This window comes from Desmodus rotundus, chromosome 1, assembly GCF_022682495.2.
Source record: "Desmodus rotundus isolate HL8 chromosome 1, HLdesRot8A.1, whole genome shotgun sequence".
NCBI lineage: Eukaryota > Metazoa > Chordata > Mammalia > Chiroptera > Phyllostomidae > Desmodus > Desmodus rotundus.
The window spans coordinates 194861003-194884166 of record NC_071387.1 but is presented as its reverse complement, the minus strand read 5'-3'; the positions used below and the strand labels follow the sequence as shown (position 1 = coordinate 194884166).

Sequence of the window (23164 nt, the reverse complement as noted above, 5' to 3'; positions counted from 1 at the left end):
ATAAGCAACAAAATATATGTTCTGTGACTCTAATTGTTGCATGAAAATCATGATGAAACTGTCAGTTTGCCTGTATTTTCCTGCATAAAATGATTGTTAGTTTATTAAGCATTTGCTATGAACAAGAACTATCTAAAAAGCTTTACATTTTAGCTCATTGATGCCTCACTACAAATTTATAAGGTAGGTACTATTGTTATCACCCTAATTTTACAGAAGTATAAACTGAGATGCAAAGAGTTTAAGGAACTTTCTCAAGAACACAGCACAGTTAGCAACTGGAGGACTCAAACTCTTGTTGATCTGAATGTATAACCAGTTCTTTAGCAACTATATCCTACTCTGCTTTCTTACTATACTTATTAATTAAAGGTAATTAATATAATGTCCCTCATTCATCGACTAATTCAACTGAATTCAGTGGTACAAAGCAGTCCTCAAAGACAAAATTATACAAAAGGAAAAACAGGACTTCTGTCCACTCAGATTTCGGTCTTGTTTCTCTTTGCTTTTTCCATTGACCACAGTATGGAATTACATAAGCTCACACTATAGACACTTTCGCTTAAAAATTATGGCTTTATTTTTATTCTTCATTTTAACAAAACTAATGAAATATTACCAAAAATAAACTGCAAAAATATAAATGATATGATTCAATAAAGTCTAGCATATTAATACACCCATTAAAACATCACCAAAATCAAGATGATGTACAAATATCTTAATGCTCTTCTCACGTTGCTTTGTAATACTTTACTCTCAAACTTCCTGGAACCAAACCTCATTCTCAGGCTAACACTATTCTTCTTTCTATCAATATGGATTTGATTAGATTGGATTTTCTTGAATTTATACAAATGAACTCACACTGTGCTTATTCTCTTTTGTCTTATGCTATTTCACTTAGTGTAACTAAGTGTATATACTTAGCTGTAACTAAGTATATAGGTTATAGTTAGTTATACTTATATACTTATATACTAAGTATAACAGTAATATCTTAGATTGTTCCATGTTGTTAAGATTGTTCCACATTATTGTGTGCATCAACAATTTATTTTTCCAATTCCAATGTATGGGAGTGCCACACTTTGCTTATCTATTTACTTATTGGTCAACATTTTGAGTTATTCCAAATATGTGGATATTACAATACACTTCTACACATTTATATCTCTAACTGTTTTTAATTAAGTAGGGCTCATACAATATACATTTAGGACTGTATTTTTATTAATTGTGAATATTTGACAATATCATTATTTCTTAAACTTCTATTGCATAAAATAACATGCAGGTGACACATCACTGACACGATTTCAGATTGTTTGGAGACATTCACACATGTGTGAGTGCACATACTTACCCTGTTCTATGTCTGGTAATATTGGGATACAATTTCACAAGTAAACTTTCTGGGTCAAAAAAATTGAAAAATGTTTCTGCACACACTTTTTCTCTTCTATATCTGATTGCAGCCAGGTACAATCTCAGAAGTAAAATTTCTGGGTCAAAAACTAATAGTAAAATTTGCAACCAAAAAAGTGGCTGATAAATGAACTTAAGTTCAAAGCTCTCTCAGAACTGTTTGGTTTTTATGGGGTTTAAAGTCTTGAAAAGACAATGAACAGCAGTCTTACCTATAAAATCTCAAGAAAAATGACAGAAGAAAAACTTTGAAAACAGATGAATCTCAAAATATGTAACTAAAATTACATTGCCAAGTCTGCCAATGCTTAAGGCCATTCCTGAAAATATATCATATAGGCTGCCTCCTGTTAGCATAGAAATGTATGAAAAAAATGCTTTAGATATCCAATTACAGTGGGAAAACCCAGCAATAATTTAACAAGGAGGTAAAATTGTAATGTGTGACTCTTCTGTTTGCTCTGATAGAGTTTAGAAGGATGACTGACCCCCAGAGCAGGAATAGGCTATGGTAAGCATCATGGAAAAACATTTTCCGTGCAAAGCTCAGGAACTAATGCTCACCCACTAGTACATCTGTTCACTGAACATAGTTTCTGAAATATATCTGCCACTTGCAGTATGAGATTATGGTTACAATTAGCACCTGTTGTCAGCTTTGCTTTACTTTATTAGTAATCATGAATTTCCCAGGTTATAAGTTTGATAACAAACTTTATGGGTTCTGAAAAAAAAACATGTTCTCTCATTTCACACCTATTTTATGCTCAAAATATTTAAAGTTCAATGAAATTTTAAAGAGATCTTTTCCTGCAGTCAAATTGAGAGTAAGTCCAAAACAAACTTGCTAGTGAGAAATGAGTTATGCCTTGATAAAATGTACTTGGTTCCACCAAAAGCTAGAATAAGAGAATAAGTGCTTTCATATATGTGACTCCCTGATATTTCCTGATTTTATCACAGAGATTCAAATAATAATTTAGAAAAAAGTCACCAATATCTGCAAAAGTTTGTTCAAACTTTATAGCCACATCTCGTTTTCCAGGGGAATGAGTTTTCACAATTCATAGCCAGAAGATACATTTCTGAAAAGCAGGACATGGGAAGGAAAACTCATAGGTATAGCTTAATGATATCGAATCAGTTGGCAGTGTGCCTGAAATTAAGTAAAGGAAAAGGAATGCTATCTTTGACATATTTCTTCATGTTATCATTTTGTTCTGGTGTCTGCAATTTAATTTACATGTTTTATTTTATAGTAGGTGAAAATACAGGGCTCTGATGTGTGTTTGTTAATGGTAGAACATTTAAAATAAAGCAAACTACTAAAACCAGATTTCAGCTTCCCTGGGTTTGGTTTTCTTGTGATTGTTTTTTACTCTCTATCTGCAGCCTGTACAATTGGATGCAGTCTCTGAGGAAGATACTCATTCAAAAAAAGTACACCAGTGATTTTTTTAAAAATTATTGTTTGAATTCAATGTGAAGAGGTCAAGAAAATGTTTTAGTAGGTCATCTGCTGGGACAGAGATAGCTTTGTCCTGTGTCAAGTGGATACTGGGTTCTTTCTGGTCATTTGCCATAATACAGTGTGTTTATTATTAATAGGTAAAGCAGAAGGTTGAAAATAGGACACTGGCTACTAAGGAAAAGAAAATTATACTCAGGCTTTGGAAAATGGCAGGTCATTCTTTGCACTAGGGCAAATTTCTGAATATATATTGGAAGTTGGTAGTGTTAATGTTTAAGTGAGTGGTTTCCAAATCATCACAGTGGTGGATCTTCCTGAATTCTTAATTTGAAAGCAGTGCCTTTCAAGTTTGAACCTAAGAGTACAGCAACGGAATTTCTGACTTATTCTGACTTCATATAAGCTCCAAGTGACTCAAAGCTAGATTTGCACAATGTTAGAACTGGTACCTATTTCTCCATTATAGAAACCTTTGTGCTAATATCTGGGGCAAGTAGCGATGGGCGCAAAGGTATATTTATTTTCCTCTTTGATCATCAATGCAAACAGCCATAAGCAAAAAATGGTTAGCTATTTATCTTTCCAACAATGGAGAGAAACATATATAGGTGAATATTGTAAATTGAGTCCCATTCAATGCATGGATATAGTTGTTTTATTTGGCTCTTTGTTTTTATTTCAGGATGTTTTTACTCTAAAGCAGAATTAAGAAAAATAAAACAGTATTTTAATACTTCAGTGACTCAGCCCACACTCAGAGCTAAATTATAGTTGAGGTGACACCTTGAATTGAACAATCTATTTAATTTAATTTTAGCACCAATAAACAATGGAGATTAAAAAATATACATGACCGTCATCCTTCATTTTAATACATTAATAGAAACCTTAAAAATATGAACTATCTCAGCTGCTTATCTGACAATGAATTTTTGGTTAAAAGTAATACAATTTTTGCTTTTCGGATATACATATATGTTTATTTATTTTTATATATTCATTATTTATTAATATATCTAGGTTTCTAAATATCCTCTACCTAGGATTTTCCACACCAGAAGACAGCTAGTCTTAGGCAGCTACTGTATGTCATAGGAGTCTTTCCAAACTCATCAAATGCTTTTTATAATAATTATGTAAGAAATTCCAACAATAGTTATTGAAAAAGTGAGGGAATACTACCATATCCAGGCAGCTGTATCATTCATTGTATTACCCTTCCAAAAGACCACAAGAAGGTGACAGAGCCAAGGTTCCATATTTTGGGAGTGAGGTACAGAAAAAAACCTAAGAACGTATGTTTAAATTGTTTTAGCTATTCCATGTTTGAGATGAATATATGAGGTCTGCCTGGAAATAGTCCAGCCATTGTTAATATAATAAGAACAGTTTCCACAACATCCATGTAAACTGGCAGCCAAGGTGAGTGGACTGGAATGCATATCAGTGAACAACGACAACTTCACTAGACTAGTCAGTGTGAGTGGTAGACACCATGGAGTGAGCATGTGTACTGTGTGGCCATCACATTAAAAATAACCGAGAGAGTAGAGCAATTAACCTGCATCAGATTTTGTGTTAAGCTTGAACATTCCTCAGCAGATACTATTCAGATAATTCAGAAGGCCACAGTTATGGGCAACTGGTGATTGGCAGCTTCCTCGTGAAAACATGCCCACATCCATGTCTCATGCAGAGGTTTTTGGTGAAACATCAAATCAACCATGGATGCAGCTCCCTACAGCCCAGATGTGGCACCCTGTGACTTCTGGCTTTTTCCAAAACTGGAATCACCTTTGAAAGGGAAGAGACTTCAGACCATCAGTGAGATTGAGCAAAATACGACAGGGCAGCTGATGGTGACTGGGAGAACTGCGTGAGGTCCCAAGCTGCCTACTTTGAAGGGGACTGGGGCATCATTGTCCTATGTACAGTGTTTCTTGTATCTTTTGTCTTCTTCAGAAAATGCCTCTATATTTCATATTACATGACTGGGTACCTTCTGGACAAACCTTTGTATATATGCCTCAAATTCACTTTAAAGCCATATTCGTGAGTCTGAACATTTCATTGTACAAAGTTTACTGGAAAATAAATTAGGCAAGCACAAGTATGTACTACATTAAGTTGTTTAAATTAATTTTGAATTCTGAGTTTACTAACATATGCCTTATATTCAGCATAGTTCATATACTAATAGACTAACTCATTTTTTATTAAGACAACCCAGACCAAAAATACTCTATCATTTATATAAATGTATTTTCATCCTTTTCATCCAATGTTTAAAAATTGCCAATATTCTACAATGTTTATAAACCTCAATACATATTACTTATGTTTATCAAAGTCCATGCCTGGTAGTAAATATATTATAGATTTATAATTGGAACTGTAATTCCTTAATTTGTTGGATTAAAAGGAGTTCATTTGTTAAGTGCTTGTAATAGATACCTAACAAATAAAGACAACATTAATTACTGATTAGTCTGTTAGTTATCCATTACTATTCTTTTCTTTCTTTTTTATTAGTGAAGTCACTTGTTTATTATTATTATATAAATTATACTTTATTGATTATGCCATTACAATTGTCCCAAGTTTCCCCCTTTGTCCCTCCCTACAGTATCCCCCACTCCTTCAGGCAATCCCCACCCCAGTGTTCATGTCCATGGGTCATGCTTATAAGGTCTTTGACTACTCCATTTCCTACACTGCACTTTACATCCCCATGGCTATTATGTAACTACCTATTTGTACTTCTTAACCCCTCACCTCTTCACCCATTCCACCACAGCACCCTCTCATCTGGCAACCATCAAAACTTTCTCTGTATCCATAATTCTGTTTCTGTTCTTGTTTTGATTAGTTTGTTTTTGAGAGTCAAGTATGATAAATATGTATTTATTGCCATTTAATTGTTTATAGTTTTGATTTCTTCTTTTTTAAAAGTAAGCCTCTTTAAAATGTCATATAATAATGGTTTGGTGATGATGAACTCTTTCAGATTTTTTCTTGTGTGGGAAGCTCTTTATCTGCCCCTTGATTCTAAATGATATCTTTGCTGGCTAGAGCAATCTTGGCTGTAGGTTTGCTTTTCATGACTTTAAATATTTCTTGCCAATCCCTTCTTGCCTGCAAAGTTTCTTTTGAGAAATCAGCTGACAGTCTTATGGGAACTTCTCTGTAAGTAACTAACTGATTTTGTCTTGCTGCTTTTAAGATTTTCTCTTTTTCTTTAACCTTTGGCATTTTAATCATGATGTGTCTTGGAGTGAGCCTCTATCCATCCATCTTGTTTGGAACTCTCTGTGACTCTTGGACTTGCATGTCTATTTCCTACAACCAATTAGGGAAGTTTTCTTTCATTATTTTTCAAATAGATTTCCAATTTCTTGCTCTTTCTCTTATCCTTCTGGAACCCGTATGATGCAAATATTAGAATGCTTCAAGTCTTCCCAGAGGCTGCTTACACTTTCTTTATTTGGATTTTTTTCTTGTTATTCTCGTTGATGTTTTTTGTTTCTTATGTTCTAAATCATTGATGTGATTCTCAGCTTCATGCACTCTGCCATTGATTCCCTGCAAATTGCTCTTTAGTTCAATTAGTGTATTCTTCATTTCTGACTTGATCTGTTTTATGCTGTTGAGGTCCTCAATAAGTTCCTTGAACATCCTTATAACCAGTGATTTGAACTCTGCATCTCATAGATTATTATCTCCATTTTGTTTAGTTCTTTTTCTGGAGTTTTGAACTTTTTTTTTCTTCATTTGGGCCATGTTTCTTTGTCTCCTCATTTCGGCAGCCTCCTTGCGTTTGTTTCTATGTATTAGGTAGGGCTGCTATGAATCCCTGTCTTGGTAGCATTGTCTAATGTAACAAGTGTCTTTTAGAGCCCAGTGGCACAGCCCCTTGTATTACCCAAGCTGGTCACTTGAGGTACACCCTTCATGGGAGCTGAGTACTCCCTCTTCTTGTAGTGAGCTTGGTTGCTCTGGGAAGTCAAAGGGAGGGATTTATTCAGGCCAGTCAGCTTCAAGGACTGGCTAAGACCACTGACCACCAATCCCTGCCTTCCGTGGAATATCAGCTGTGCAGAGACAGGGTGGTGGTGCTCTGACATGGTCTCTAGCTGTCCACTGGGTGTGCAGGTTCAGGGGTTTCTTGGGTGGTTCAGGCCAAGGTCAGCCCCCCCCCTCCGTGTTTAGCCTGGTGCCACCCTGCCTGAGCTATAGAGTAATCTGAGATCACTGCTACTTGTGCTGAGCTTGGAGACTCCCAAGCAAAGCCAAGCTGTGAATCTTGGCTGGCTGCAGCTAGTGTTGGGGGAGGGGGCACTTGGCAAATGATATGGGGCTCACTGAGGCCAGCTGTTGCTTGTTTGAGAAGATTTAGGAAGTTGTGAAGCATGAGCCAAGACCAACCATTCATATGGGAAATTCACTGTTAACAGCTTATGTGGAGCCTAAGTTGGGTGTAGTGTAGTCTCAGAAGATCTCCAAGGTGGGGAAAACAGTGTTAGCTGGGTTGATGGAGTTTCCATTATGGCACCTGCCTGCTGGCTCTGTGCCTCTATTGGGGGAGGATTTAGAAAAGGGACAATGGCCTCTGCCCATCTTTCTTTTCAGGAGAAAGCTGTCCCTTAGCTCTTGCTTTGTGACAGGCACTTTATTTCCTCCCTGTAAGCCACTGATGCGTTTCAAGCTGCCAGCCCAGCGCAGGAACTCAGAGGACGTCACTCTGAGCAAGTTTGTGTGTGGGTTCTTTAAGAGGGACTCTTTGAGACTGAAGCAGTTTATTGTATGGACTCAATCCCTCCTGATTTTTGAAGTAACCAGAAGCCTATTCTTTTTTTTTTTTTTCTAACCAGTTTATCCCATGGTCTGTCACCTTGCTATATGACCTTTTTTCATGTATTTGCTACATAAAAGTCACCTAAGAATTTGTTAGGAATTCAGAATCCCAGCTCCCACACTAACGCTACTGAATCAGAATTTGTTTTTAACAAGATTCCTATGTGAGTCATATGTAAGTTAGCATTTCACTTTTCTGTTTTCTTCTATTTTTAAAGGTTTGTATGATTAGTTTAGGCCCATCTGGATTATTGATGTTAATCTTCATCTCTATATTTTAACCTTAATCACATCTGCAAAATAACTCTTACAATGTAAAGTAACATTATCACAAGTGCCAGGAATATGGAGTTGGACATCCTTTATGGGATGGCATTATTTTGCAAACCATAGCATAATAGGAGGTCTATGGTGACGTCTTCCATATCTAGACCTAATAAGATATATTCATGTTGCAAATGACATTTAATCTTTATTTGGTATAGGTTGGGGGGATAAGTTGGAGGAAGACATTTGATTCAGCTTAAATATTTGTTTTATGAAGAGAGCCATCTAAGAGCAATATATTTTACTACAGCCTCTCTGCATTTTCTTATGCTCTTAAGGACTTTGTGGACATGTGTTCTTAATGTGATTTTTTAAACCCGAGTTTCTATTTATCCAATTTAATTGACTCTTCCAAGTTTAACGTAACTGTTTAATATGTCTCAAACACTGCATGGGTCTATAATAAGGTAACTAAATCAAGTGACAATTAAAAGCTTACTTACAAGCTGCCACAAAGGTTTATGATTATAAATGATCACTTCAAAGTACATATAATCATAGGATGGAAGCAGCCAAATACATCCCATTGTTTAAATAACAATTACATTAAATAAAAATTTAAAACAGTTCTCAGCATTTTACTGGTTATGTTTTTATCAGAACATGGTGTGAATGGCCGATTGTGTGAACTAAGCTTAAAGTGATGCTTGGGTTTGGAACTCTCTTTTCTGGTAGATACTCTGTTGATCGGAACACCGATGGGGACTGGGTTTTCAGTATCCACGAGGAAAACGGCTCTATTTTCACCTTAAAGCCCCTGGACCGGGAATCGTCTCCTTGGCACAACATCACCGTGATAGCCACAGAATTAAGTAAGTGGGAAATACATCCACCTGAACACATTATTTTTAACCAAAATGGTAGAATGATGACATTAAAAAGGACTCTTGTCCCTTGAGTGGAATGAGTTTATCATTAGAAAGATCTGAAAGGAATGATTTCCAGTGGGTTGCCTTTTTAATTATTTTAATGATTAAGAAATATTCATCTCTTTTAAACTTGATTTTCTTAATACTTTAAGATAGAAGTAAAATCTAACCTCATTAAGTTAATCAGTTTAAGAAAGTTATCTCTTACAAATAATAGTTTATTATCAATCATGTTCTCTTCTTTTTATCATGCTTTCCGTGTGGATCAAGTAAGACAGCTGAGATATCCATCAGCATCCAATCAAGTAGTGAATAGTACATAAATGATCTGTTGCGAAAGTACAAATGGGGAGACTGGTATCACTGCTTCTCAGTAAACGAGACTGAACTCATCCATGTTCTCATTGCAGATAACTCTAAACTAAGTAGCCACATTCCAGTCTTCATCAGAATTCTAGATATAAATGACCATGCTCCGGAATTCGCCATGTACTACGAAACTTTTGTTTGTGAAAATGCAAAACCTGGGCAGGTAAATAAAATTATTTTGAACATTAAAAATGATATTTTTTCTTCACAAAGGCAGATGACATTGCCTTACTTTACTTGCACATGTCTTTTTTTATTTTTCAGGCAAACTACTGTCAATCTTTTGTGTAACTTATCTTCCTTTATCACAAAAGTCACAGTGATCTAAATAAGATTATTTAAATATAGTTTTTATTGTGGAATCCATGTTATAACAGGAAAAATATAATATGTGCTTTAATTTATGTACCAGTCCTAGCTGGATTCATAATTATGTTGATACTAAAGTATAATCAGAATGGAAATACATAAAAAAACACAAAACTGAAAATAAAATTGTTCTCTGTTAGTATAAAGGGAATCAATCATTGTTTTGTTGATTCTATTTTGTTGCTTTTAGTTGCTTAGAACATTTTGGTCTAACATAAGCTATATTTTGTTTGTTATTTTTCAACTTGAATATTAGTGAGATTAAAATAAATATTTTAAGCCCCTCTGGAACAATATTTCAGATATCTCTAAAGTAATTTTAGGCAAAGTCAGAATATGTTTATTTTTGACACTGATAGAGTAATTGAAAATGATAGTAATGGCGTAAATTTTACTGAGAGAAATTTTAATCAATTCTTTAGGTATTTCTTTAAGAAAATGTAGGTAAATGAATCCTGTGTAATGTGATTATTTTTTTAATATGGAAGATAAACGTCAAATGCAGTCTTCTGTTCCAATAGAGATTGTAACGGACTGAGTGTTTCTGTTCCGCCCAACCTTCATATATTGAAACCCCCTGACCACTGTTGTGTATTTGTAGACGGGGCCCCTAGGGAGGCAATGGATTTTAAAACGTCCTTACAGTAGGGCTCTGAACTAACAGGATTATTGTCCTTGGAAGAAGAGACACCAGAGAGATCACGCTCCCTCCACGCACACACCCGAAGGCACGGCTATGTAGAGATGCACAGGAAGAAAGCAGACACCTGCATGCCAGGAAGTGATCTTTCACCGTGCCTGTACCTTGATCTCAAACTTTTTATTTCATTTACCAACAACGAATCATTACAGTTATTGGATTAAACATTATTTTTTTCTTTGCAACAGGGAATGAGCATATTCCCAGTTCAATAAATGATTATTTTTAAATTGATGCTTAATATTTATAGCATAGTTAGATATTAGACTATTCATCTATATACCTACTAATGAAAATCACTTTATCAATAAAGTATTACTTTATCAGATGGTACTATATTGAATACTATATAGTACATTTATATGTATACACTACTTGGTATTATTTTTATTTGATATAATTCTCAAAGTAGGAATAATTAAATTTGATCTTTGCTCATATGCTTCCAAATATGGCATATATCTAATATGTCATATTTGATAACTCTCATCAAATGTGGATAATTGCTTATTCATTTGGCAACATTTATTTTCAATAACAATACGTAATATCTCATAATAATTTTAACATCAATTCCTCCAAAACATTGAGGTTGAAGATTGTTTTCATAAATATGTGGCCATTAAAAAAATCTTCACAGCTATATTAGTTTCCTAGTTAGTTTCCTTGTGAGGGCCTCCATCACAAATTACCACAAATTAGATGGTTTAAACAGTAGAAATGAGTCCTCTGACGTAGTTCTAAAACCAGTGTGTCAGCGGGTGCATGTTCTGTCTGAAGGCACAAGTGGACCATTCTTCTTTGTGACTTCCTAACCTCAGTAGTTGCTTGGAGACCCAAGTGACTCCAATCTCTGTGTCCACTGTTGCATGTCATTCTTCCTGTGTCTCTTCCCATATCCCAATTTCTCTCATTTTATGAGGACTTGGTGTTCATTGGATTAGGACCCGTGTAATCCAGTATGAGCTCATATTAACTTGATTACATCTGCAAAGAGCTGATTTCCCAATAAGGGCACATTCATAGGTACTGGGGATTAGAACTTGAACATAACTTTTGGAGGGGCACAAGTCAACCAGCGATGGTTTGTGGAGGTTCTTTACTTATTTGGCTATTAGTAGGCTTTCCTTTTCTTTGTTCATATGAGTTATTCATATGTTACAAATTAATGTTTTATAATGGTAGATTATATTTGATATTGACTAATACAAAGGTTAATATATACTACTATTAAATGCCTATGTATTTTCGTATATTTGATATAAATTGATATTCTTGTAAAAATTAACAAGGTTAAAAAGGCCTCTGATGTGTGTTCTCTCTTAAAATATGCTTAAAAAATGGCCCACCTAATCATTCCAAAAACTCAGTCGTATAATCAAAGGAACAATGTTGTTTATGATACAAATATTACTAAATAATAGATATGATTTTGCTATTCTGAAACAGGATATTGAGCAATAATATTAAACCTCATGTACATTTTTTCTATGTTATGCTCCAATTTTGTAAGGAGAACAGCAGGTCCACTTTGCATCAATAATCGTGCAGTTTCAGAAGCATCATATAAAAAGATATAAAGTTACATGTCATTCTTTCAAAATGAATAAAATTATGGTTTATATCAAATTATAGAGGACAACTCTTGACTAATGAGTATGATGATTAGTATGTCAAAAAAAGGTACACAACACCCCAAACAAAGCATACATTAAATTACTCTGAAATTCCAATAATTGTTTGTCAAAGAATGTCATGCTATGATATCTAAAAGTGGTACAACTTTTTTTTAAGAGAAATTTGAAAGTCCGAGTAATTAATGACTGTGACGTCAAACCACACAAATTACAGGCCCCGGACTAGAAAAACAGACCCCTGATATGTAGCTGAGTGTCTTTTCCGCAGCAAGCACTCAGTGGAATTTTTGTGCACAGTCTGACCTTTGCTGCTCCGGTGGTCACACTGCAGCTTACCCCTGGCTTACAGTGAGCACAGCTAAGAGGTTCTGTATTTTCTCCAAGTTGACACGGATTTTAGAAAACTTTGGAAGCATTTATTTCTACATCTTTCTAAACTTTCCAAACACCATTAATAGGCAAAAATTTGAATGAAATATGATTGTACTTGTGGTGGTGCACAGCTTTAAAAGATTTTGACTTCTGATATATGATATATTGCTTATTTTCTGAAACTGTATTAATAATGTTTTTAATCTATAGGTGGTGGTTATGCTAAGCACTTATGCTTTTAATACATCTCTTATGTTCTCTCCCTTGGAGAAAACCATTATCTAGTGAAGTCAATAGACTGGTAAAAAGTTAATAACAAAAGACGGGTACTTTCTAAAATGTTCAAAGAGGATTGATATCGGAGTGATCAATTCTTGCTTGGAGGTTGCACACTGCACTGCGCAGGAATCAAACAGTGAATCAGAGAGACGCCCTGTGTGGGAATACTTGATGAACACTGTTTCATTCTTAATTAAATCAGTTACAATAAATATAACCATTAAAACAAAACCAAAAACTTTGGCGCGATTTTCTGAGATGACATTTTTTGTTTCCTTAGTTTCAGTATATTTAAAGCGCACTCATTAACATTCTCTTGTAATAAATAACGAGGTTTGCTTCTTGTCGTGCTTTGTTTGATGTCCTTGTTTAGTTGATCCAGACTGTCAGTGTCATGGACAAAGACGACCCTCCCCGAGGCCACAAATTCTTCTTTGAACCAGTGCCGGAGTTTCCCCTCAATCCAAACTTCACTATTGTAGATAATAAAGGTATAGAATACTTTTTATATCAAAATTTACGAGACCTTAAGTTGCAAGATTAAGAACTAATATGAGTTATCCCCTCCCCACTTGTTTTTTCCAGATAACACAGCAGGAATCATGACTCGAAAAGATGGCTATAGCCGCCACAAAATGAGCACCTATCTCCTCCCGGTTTTAATCTTTGACAACGACTACCCAATTCAAAGCAGCACGGGCACACTCACGATCCGGGTGTGCGCCTGCGACAGCCAAGGAAACATGCAGTCCTGCAGCGCGCAGGCCCTGGTCCTGTCGGCCGGCCTGAGCACCGGGGCTCTGGTTGCCATCCTTCTCTGCGTCCTCATACTACTCGGTAAAGTCCCACCCCCAGACGCTATTGAACTTGCAGAATTCTCTCTGATTGCCCAGTGATCCTGCACTGAAAAGCACTCTTCTCTGTAGCTAAAGGCTGAATGCTTTAACTTTTTTAAACTAATTATCCTTTTTTTTGGATTTATTTATTTATTTATTTTTATTTAGTGATTATGCTATTACAGTTGTCCCATTCCCCCCCCCAACTCCATTCCATTCTGCCCACCTCCTCCCTCCCACATTCCCACCCCCTATAGTTCATGTCCATGGGTCATACTTATAAGTTCTTTGGCTTCTACATTTCCTACACTATTCTTACCCTCCCCCTGTCTGTTTTCCACCTATCATTTATGCTATTTATTCTCTGTACCTTTCCCCCTTCTCTCCCCCTCCCAATCCCCTATTGATAACCCTCCATGTGATCTCCATTTCTGTGGTTCTGTTTGAAAGGCAAGGGCCTACATCCAAGATTACTGTATCCAGCAAAGCTATCATTTAGGATGAAAGGGCAGATAAAGTGCTTCTCAGATAAGGTCAAGTTAAAGGAGTCCATCATCACCAAGCCATTATTATATGAAATGTTAAGGGGACTTATCTAAGAAAAAGAAGATAAAAAATATGAACAGTAAAAATGACAGCAAACTCACAGTTATTAACAACCACACCTAAAACTAATTATCCTTTTAACCTGGAAAACAATTGAGTATTTGTGGAGATAGGTCTAGTTCTCTAGAGATTAAAAAAAGACAAAATAGCTGGTAATAGTTTATATTTATTGCTTTTTCTGTCCCAATGCAGTTTAGAGCTAACCATGGTCATTGTTCTAATTATTTTTAAGAATTGATTTAATATTTATATACACACTATAAGGGAAATACTTTTATTCCTCTACAGAAAGACCAAATAACTTACACAAAGTCACTCATTTGGAGAGTATTCTAACTACGTTTAAAACCCAAATTATTTGAATTCAGAATTCTCCTTTCTAACCATTAGTCTCAAAACCAGTCTGTCTTTACAAATACAAAGCAATTATTAAGTTATGTACATCAGACGTCTAAATGGCAAACGTATTTAAGTTTTCACAAGATAATTTTTTCATAAAATGTGTTATGTGTAGGTGTAATACACCAGATTAAAAGCTCATGTTCGTTTAAACAAATTATCCCTGTGGCATTGTGGAATATCTAGTCCTGCAATGTTTTCTAAATAAAGTCATGCTTCCAGTAGCAAATGTTTTATTTGAGCCTGCCCTAACAGGACAACGATTTAATTCAATTAAACAGTTGTTCCACTGTAAAACATCCTTCCAGAATTGTTTCCAGCAAGTATTCATCCAAAATGCTTATGCTTGGGGCAGGAGATCTAGCCAAATTTATGTTCCAATGCCCATATGTGCTGGCTCCTTTTCACTGCAAATCCTTTCAAACTATCTGGATGAAATCCCTTTGGCCAGATATCCTTGTAGGACTTCAGTGGGGGACTGATGAAAGTGAGGGGAAGCTGTTATTTTTCAGTTCAAATGATCCAACTATTTAGAAACACATTTTCTCAGGGTGTCAGAGCATGCATGCCATCATCACCATCAGCAGTCCCCATCTCCGCCTGCTGCCACGAAGTTCGGCTCTTTAGTAGTAAATGTTTGTATCCCCCATGGAGATGAAATGTCCACCTACCCTTCCAGCTAAGTGCCACTTTGATGCTTTTCATATTGTTTTATTTGCTCAGATAGTTCTACCTTCCTAATTAATAACATGAAATCATGTATATTTCAAAATTGATTTTTTCACATATTAACATAATATGCACACATTCATAAAGATAGATGCATACATGGGGGGGGCGAAAGCACCCCTCCCAAATAAGTTTAGATATTATAGCATTCTTAAACTAACTTGTATATTTTCCTCTGCAGAAATCCCATAAGGCTTGTTATTTTATTTTAAAAAGTGTCACTTTTCTTTCCAGAGCAATATAGAAGGCACACACTTGTTCATCTTTCCAAGTTATTGCCTAAATGTAGAGTGATTTGCTATTATTTTAGTTAAAATTGGTTAGAACCAGATAATAAAACGTCAGGTTTCATTATCACAGTTCCAGTGCAGTCTTGCTGCTATTTCGAGGCTGCATGCGGATGACTGGACAGAGTTATTGCATTTGTGTAGTTAAGAGAGTCTGCTCTTGCAAGACAGTGATACAGCACGGGCAGTGATACTTTACACACGCCCTGTTGCAATGGGAGGAAATGTAGTTCTTAGTTTATATCTGTGTTTCAAGACAAAGTAAGGGATTAAAACCTAGGGCAGGACTTTTTAAACTTTTTGGTTCCTAGGACACCTTTGGCAGTCCGATAAAGCTTATGGACCTATTTAGAATAACTTCAATTTATAGAAATCAGATATATAAGACAAAACAAATATGTCAATTGAAAAAGAAAACAAACCGTGCTTGATTATTGTCACATTGCCTCGTTCGGGTACAAGTCTAATAATCACTTGAAATAGGTTGTAACTATAATGCAAGGTTAACTGAGTGATTGGTACTGGTTTATAGTCACACGTACTGTTACTGTCATGATGGTTTATGCTGAAGTTCATAATAGAAAGAAATGTTAAATTCCAGTTACAGCCTAGTGAACATAATGGTGTACTTTATTCTCTTCCATATCTTAGCCTCTCTACATTCCATTCACATATCCCAGACTGAGAACCTCAGTCTAGGGAAAAGAAGCAGATAATTTTGACCTGGTAGAGAAAAAAACCAAACAGACACTCAGAATAGGTACTAAGGACCATCTGTGAGAGTTAGGAAACAGTATATTAGCTAATAAATTTTAAAATAATTTGACTATATAGTTGTTTTTTTGAGTATAAAAAGTAGAAAATTTATAAATTAATGCATTCAATGTTAAGTTTACAAAGAACCCTTTTTTACTACTACATGGTTCCCTCGGGGTTTGGATTTTAAATATATGTTTGACATAATCAGTTTAATTTTATCTTTTTTAGTATAGTATGTCTTATTTTTACTGAAATTAAAAAAATTCTCTAAGGTAATTCTGGGTATAGCTCATCACTCAAAGCCCATTGTGTGGATATTGAAGATAATTTGAATGATTTAAAAAAAAATTCTTTCTACCAATTAGTAGGAGCTGAGGAACGTTTGTTGGCCAATTTGACAACAGGTTTGGCCAGGCTTTTAGTGGAGGTATAAAGGCCTTAAGGGCCAATGTGAGGTATAGTCTCATTTGCTTTGTGTAATCTTGAAACAAAGATGGAGAAAAGAAACAATAGATTTTTGAGCCAACATTTTCTTGTTGCATTGAAACATGAATAGTATTGGTAAAATATTAAACTGCCCTAAAGTAAGGGAAACTTGTTTGTTATTTCAGGCAATGTGTAATGTGCTTTTGGGGATTTTTTTTTAGTTATTTCTTAAATTTTCTTATAACATATAAACAGGGATGTAGTACATTTTAAAAGTTTGCCCTGACTGGTTTGGCTCAGTGGATTGAGTGCAGGCCTCCAAACCAAAGGGTCACTTGTTTGATTCCCAGTCAAGGCACATGCCTGGGTTGCGGGCCAGGTTACCAGTAGGGGGTACATGAGAGGCAACCACACATTGATATTTCTGGCCATCTCTTTCTCCCTCCCTTCCCCTCTCTATAAGTAAGTAAGTAAGTAAGTAAGTAAGTAAGTAAGTAAGTAAATAAATAAATAATTAAATAAATGGAAAAGTTGTATTTTGGTAACAATGTGTTTTTTCTTATTTTTCAAATAAATGTATTTTTAAATGGCATAAGGTCAATATTTATTCTGCATATCTTCACTGTCAGTATGTTAAATTCCTGCAATATAATGTGAAATAAAGAATATCAAATGTGAAACATAAAGTATATCAATGTATATCAAAAGTATATCAAACTTGATAATATAGGTATATAGGTAGGTAATTATATAATATAGGTAAATTATAAAACAAAACAGAAAGCATAGGGAGTACAAATTAACATTTTAGCCCAAAAGGTCTAATGCAATTTTGGAATTCAAGGAAGTCCTCGGTAACAAGATATGATCAGAACTATCTTGTAAGATGATTATATGCTTAAGATTCGTTTGAGTTTGTATTTTATGTTGTAAATGTAAAAGTCAATATTGAGTTATATTTGAAATCCTAAGCAGGCTTCAAAACCAGTAAAGAGAGAAATTTAAGTAAGCAGGTATGAGCAATAGAAGGGATGAGATGAGCAGCACAGACATATATATGCACATATATGTTATACATCTTTGTTATATATGTTATATATGTACATTTGCATATACTTATGCATATATATGCATTATATATGCATTACATATATAGAATGTACAAATGTATATATGCACATACATGAGTAATGTTTTCTGTATGTTCCCTTAGGTCACTAAGAAAATGTTAAATTGATGCTCAATTTCTCTTGCCATAATAATTACTGCAGCTTTAAAATTTTAGTATTTAATAAAAACATACATTTGGGAGAAATAAGATATCAAATAGTTATAGTTGGCTAGATATATTAACCATCATTGAATAAATCTTTTTCAATGCCAGGGCTCAATGGGAGGCTGAGTCTTGAAAGTAAATAAATGACTCTGTAATATATACTTTATCAATTCAGTGTACTTAGTCATTGGCTCAAAGCACCCCGCATTTGTATATGACAGTTACTATTTTTATCCAATTTTATTGGATAATAAAACTTCTCACCCCACACAAACTTAATTCACAGAAATGTGCTATATATAATTTAAATCTGAATCATGGACTCTCACTATTTCTCTCTCTCTCTCTCTATCCATAGTTTTAGTAGTGCTGTTTGCTGCATTGAAGAGGCAAAGAAAAAAGGAACCTCTCATAATTTCAAAAGACGATGTCCGGGACAACATCGTGACCTACAACGATGAAGGCGGTGGGGAAGAAGACACTCAGGCTTTTGACATAGGCACATTAAGGAATCCTGAAGCAAGAGAAGAAAGTAAACTTAGAAGGGATGTAATGCCAGAAACTATTTTTCAGATAAGGAAAGCTGTGCCTCTGTGGGAAAATATTGATGTACAAGATTTTATCCATAGAAGATTAAAAGAAAATGACACAGACCCAAATGCACCTCCTTATGATTCACTGGCTACATATGCCTATGAAGGCACTGATTCCATAGCAGATTCACTCAGTTCTTTAGAATCTCTCACTGCAGATTGTAACCAAGATTATGATTACCTCAGCGACTGGGGGCCTCGGTTTAAAAAACTGGCAGATATGTATGGGGGCGATGAGAGTGACCGAGATTAACAGTATTTTATGACTTGATCGATGTTAGTGGAAGTATTCTTTGTTACTGGATTGAGTGGCCTGTATTCTCTTCCTTGGAGGGAGTTTTTAAAAAGTCAAAATTGCAAACAATACGTAGGTGTTGTCTTAGTGAGGGTTTGCTTAATCAGTAAGTTTCTGTGAATGAATATGAATGACATAGATTTTTTAAAAAGTAATAATAAACCAGTTCACCCTCTTTGCCTAACAATCTCTGAAGGAAAGTGTATCACATCAATAATAAATAAAAATATATAAAGGCTTTTTGTGCCTTTCTTTAGCTATAAGAACTTTATAAATGTTTTCTTAACTGAATTACAGTTACCTTTACTATTAAATGAAATATTGTGCAACTGCTTTGTAAATTAAAATGGAAAAAATATCCCTAAAGAAATAGGAATGAATATTACTGCCATATTTATTTAGTTGAAGAATGTCTTGGTGTTAATTTATTCATATTTTTATAAATGTATATTTATATTTTTGTATTTTTATGAAATAAACTAGTATTTATAAAATAAATTTCATTTTATTTAATTGCTAGAAGCAGTTCAGATGTCACTTATAACAAAACTTTTTACATCTTTAAAGGGAAGACATGGTAAGGTAAATGTACTCAGGGAAAAAGCAGCTATGGTACACATGCGATTGGAACTGGAATGTACTGGAACTGCAAAAGAACTTTAGTACAAACTGTGATTTTCTACTTCAGAACTTAAATACGGACAAGTGTTTACAGAGCCACTGGTGTCTACTCATCAATAGAGTATAAGTCACATTTGGAATAGAAAATATTACAATTGTGAGTGATTAACTTTTTTGTACAATTCTTTTCTATGAAATAGATGGGTGAATTCATAGAGAAATTGTCAGTAATGTAATGTAGATGATATCCAAATCTCTCTTCTTCTATCAATAGTAGTTTTCAGAATGAGAACTAATACTTCTGATTTTTTTTTTTCTTCATGATCAGGCAATTCATGCAGTATAACTTGGGTAACATTTAAAATGTGTGTATATGAACTAAAGAAGTATTTTAATTATTTTATTGAGTAGATACGTAGTCATTGTATTTGAGGAAATATTGGAAAAACTAGTGACATACAGACTAAACACAGCAAACCTGAAGAAATGTAAAATTTAATTAATGATGGGATAGTCCAAAAACAGAACACAGACACTTTCACACACGGGAAAGAAGGAGGTGGAGAATTGTGCATAATAACATTTTTGCAATGTTTCAAAGACTGCTGTATAGAACACTTGCCCTGGTTTGGCCTGGAAAATAAAACCTAAACAAAAAAATTTCACAGTGAGATTCCTCGCTATCCATTTTCTGTGCCACTAACGATCATCTTCTTTCCCTTTTATTACTTATCTTTCAAGGAGCAAAAGTCATGGTCAGGGTGATTCCCAGGTGAAAGTTACATAGAAATTTAACATTGAATAGGCTGTTACTGAGACTTTTCAAATAACTTATACCTACCAAACCACAAAGAGGCACTTTTGTGTTCTATCATCGTACTATGTGGTAACATTTTTAAAAAGTAAGATTGTTTTAATAATTTTACTACAGCTAGCTAACACATATTAAAGATTTAATGTAATGTTAAGGAAAAAAACATACTGTGCCCTTAAAAATTATTTGATTTTTTTAATCATTGGAATGTCTCAGAAAACAGCTATGATAAAATAATATTTTAACCATATACTACATAGAACAAGACATTGACTTTTTAAGCTCTATTTGAAGAACTATTAATTTGACTACCAGTTTTTTGGCAATTTGGCAATTAAATAATGAAGTTTGATTCAGAGTTCTTGTTTCTTCATCTGGAAATGACTAATATACTGAATCTTTATTAAGACAGATATAAGAGATTTCAAATTTAATAGATATAGTTAATAATCTTTTTTGTGATAAATCAGATCTGATTTTATCAGTGAAATTACCAGATCTATGTAATACCAATACTTCGTGTAATTTTCCAGTAACTTAGGGAATGACTACTGTGAGAAAAAAATGCATTTAGGAATCAGATCAGATTTTATTATTTTCTTACTGACAAGTTAAAAATAATTCTTTACTTTCTCCAGAAAAGTGGACATGAAAATATTTACCCTGTTGGATTTTGATTTTATTTTACTAGATGCAAAAAATACACCCAATTAATTTAGTTTCTATCACTTAATTCTCATAGGTTAGTGCCTTTTACTTAGATATTATACTATAAATGTTTGCCAAATGTGAAATGACGTGCTCAGTATTTAGTATGATACTCTTCTTAATTTGATAAAATATTATGAATAATTAGGAAAAAAATAAAAGACATAAATAAAATAAATTTTACTCAAATTTATAATAATATGCATTCATTCAACATCACATTGACTAGAGCATAAACTGTTAAATCCAAGTACTGTTCCTAAATTCTGGTTTATGTTAATTTAGTCACTATTTCAAAAGATATTTTCAAAATTACAGAAAAGCATGAATAATATTTCCAGTATTTTTTAAAACCTCACACTGAGCTACAATAGCATTAGATGATCTTTGCTTGTAAAAGAATATAGTAATGAAATGTAACTAGATTTCAGGCCACCAAATACAAATGTCAAAATTAAATCACAAGCCAACCCAAAGAAGGGATAAAATAATAATCGTCTCTTCTGAAGTTTTAATTATCTTCGTAATCTCCTAATCAATGGCCTGGTCTTAACTCGCTTTTTTTTTTTTTTTTTTAATACTTGGGTGATAGAATGTAGGTAAAAGCAAGCTACCTGACCCTCAAAATATTTTCTTACTTAAATATTTAATTGCTTTCCCAATTTCAGAAATAACGTGTAGCCATTTCTAAGAATAGATATTAGTTGATGGTAGTTTGTATGAAATGGACACCAGCGCTTTCAGTGTGTGTGGTCAAGCCCCAGTGCACAGACAGCCGGTCGTATCTGCCCTGCTGTCTTCGTTGTTTGGCAGATCGCTAGCTAACATGGTGTTAACAACTGGGACAAAAAAATCTCCTATTACTGCCAGCATTTACAAGTCAAATATTTTACCTACAAATCTATCCCTTCCGATCCTTCTTCTTGAAGAATCTCCTAGTGAGATTAACACATTAGTCCTTTATATTAATGTGTCACTCAGTTAATTTCATAAATTGCTAGTTATTATGTGAGACAGTTTTCTTTTAGATACTTTTAATTTACTGTGTCTAAATGCATAATTATAAATTTTATAGCAACTGTTTTTCAACAATATAAATAACATTCATAAATATGTGGTTTTTACTATGATTAATTTCAATGTTATCAAAATTATACTCTCTATGGTTTACAGTTTCCTTGCTGTAATTTGCTTGGTTTTATATGTGTCCTTCTTATTAATTTGGCTCCAAGCTCTTTGTCAATCATCTAAATTTTCTCTCTTGAGATTCTCAACCACAAAAAGCAGAGAGCCAATTTTATCCCCTTGAAGATATCTTTTCAGTCACTGAAACATTCCAGTGGATGGACTTGATTGCCCTCTCTTCCAGGTACATCCTGATACCACCTCCCCCAATCAAACTGCACACTTCCTGGATCTCTCCTTTAGGGTTAAAGTCGTGAGTTCCACAGCTCACGTCAAGCACTTCTGGTTTGCTTCCCTTGTTCTTCATCCTCTTTATATTTAAGCTAATTTGATCTATATATCTTCCAAATAATGTTACTGCTTATCTGTCTCTAATATGATGGTTGCACTATGTTTTAAGCAACAATTATTTCTTGGTAATCAATTAGTTTCTTTCTATTTTTGCTCTAGACGTATTTGGTACCCTGAAGTTTTCTTAGTATTTTGAAGTGCTTTAACTCTTTCTTTAGTCACCAGAAATTTATTTTATGAACACTTAATTGCTTCATTAATTTATATGGCTTGACTGCTCCTAATAGGCATTAGGCATTGCATTTTTAAATCCTATGATACTTGTATAATTTTGAACAGAATTCTAAAAATGTATGAATGCTATATTAATAAATATATTTATTTGGGTTTAATCATTATATATTTAGTATATAATTATTACTGATATTAATAATAACTTCACATATATGGATTATAAGGAAATGTACTTAAGTGATTGTGTTGTTGAGATAAATATAAACATTCAGATCAATTTTTAATCATTTTCATTATGTTTATTCAATAATATTTTTCAATGTATAGTATCCTACAAATTTCATTTAATACCTTTTATATACTTGGAATTTAGTATTCTCACACTCATTTAATAATCAAATACAACTTGATGTGGAACAGTATTTAT

At 34.1% G+C, this 23164-nt stretch overlaps 1 protein-coding gene across 1 annotated transcript in view; it reads left to right on the top strand.

The window, feature by feature from the left end:
- Nucleotides 1-19293, top strand: part of CDH9 (cadherin 9) — a 62129-nt gene extending 42836 nt beyond the window's left edge. The window contains exons 7-11 of the mRNA XM_024578507.4: nt 8759-8895; nt 9363-9484; nt 13052-13169; nt 13264-13515; nt 18355-19293. Coding sequence (XP_024434275.2) covers nt 8759-8895; nt 9363-9484; nt 13052-13169; nt 13264-13515; nt 18355-18842 — 1117 coding nt within the window. The 3' untranslated portion in view covers nt 18843-19293. The remainder of the gene's footprint in view (nt 1-8758; nt 8896-9362; nt 9485-13051; nt 13170-13263; nt 13516-18354) is intronic.
- Nucleotides 19294-23164: the final 3871 nt, after the last annotated feature.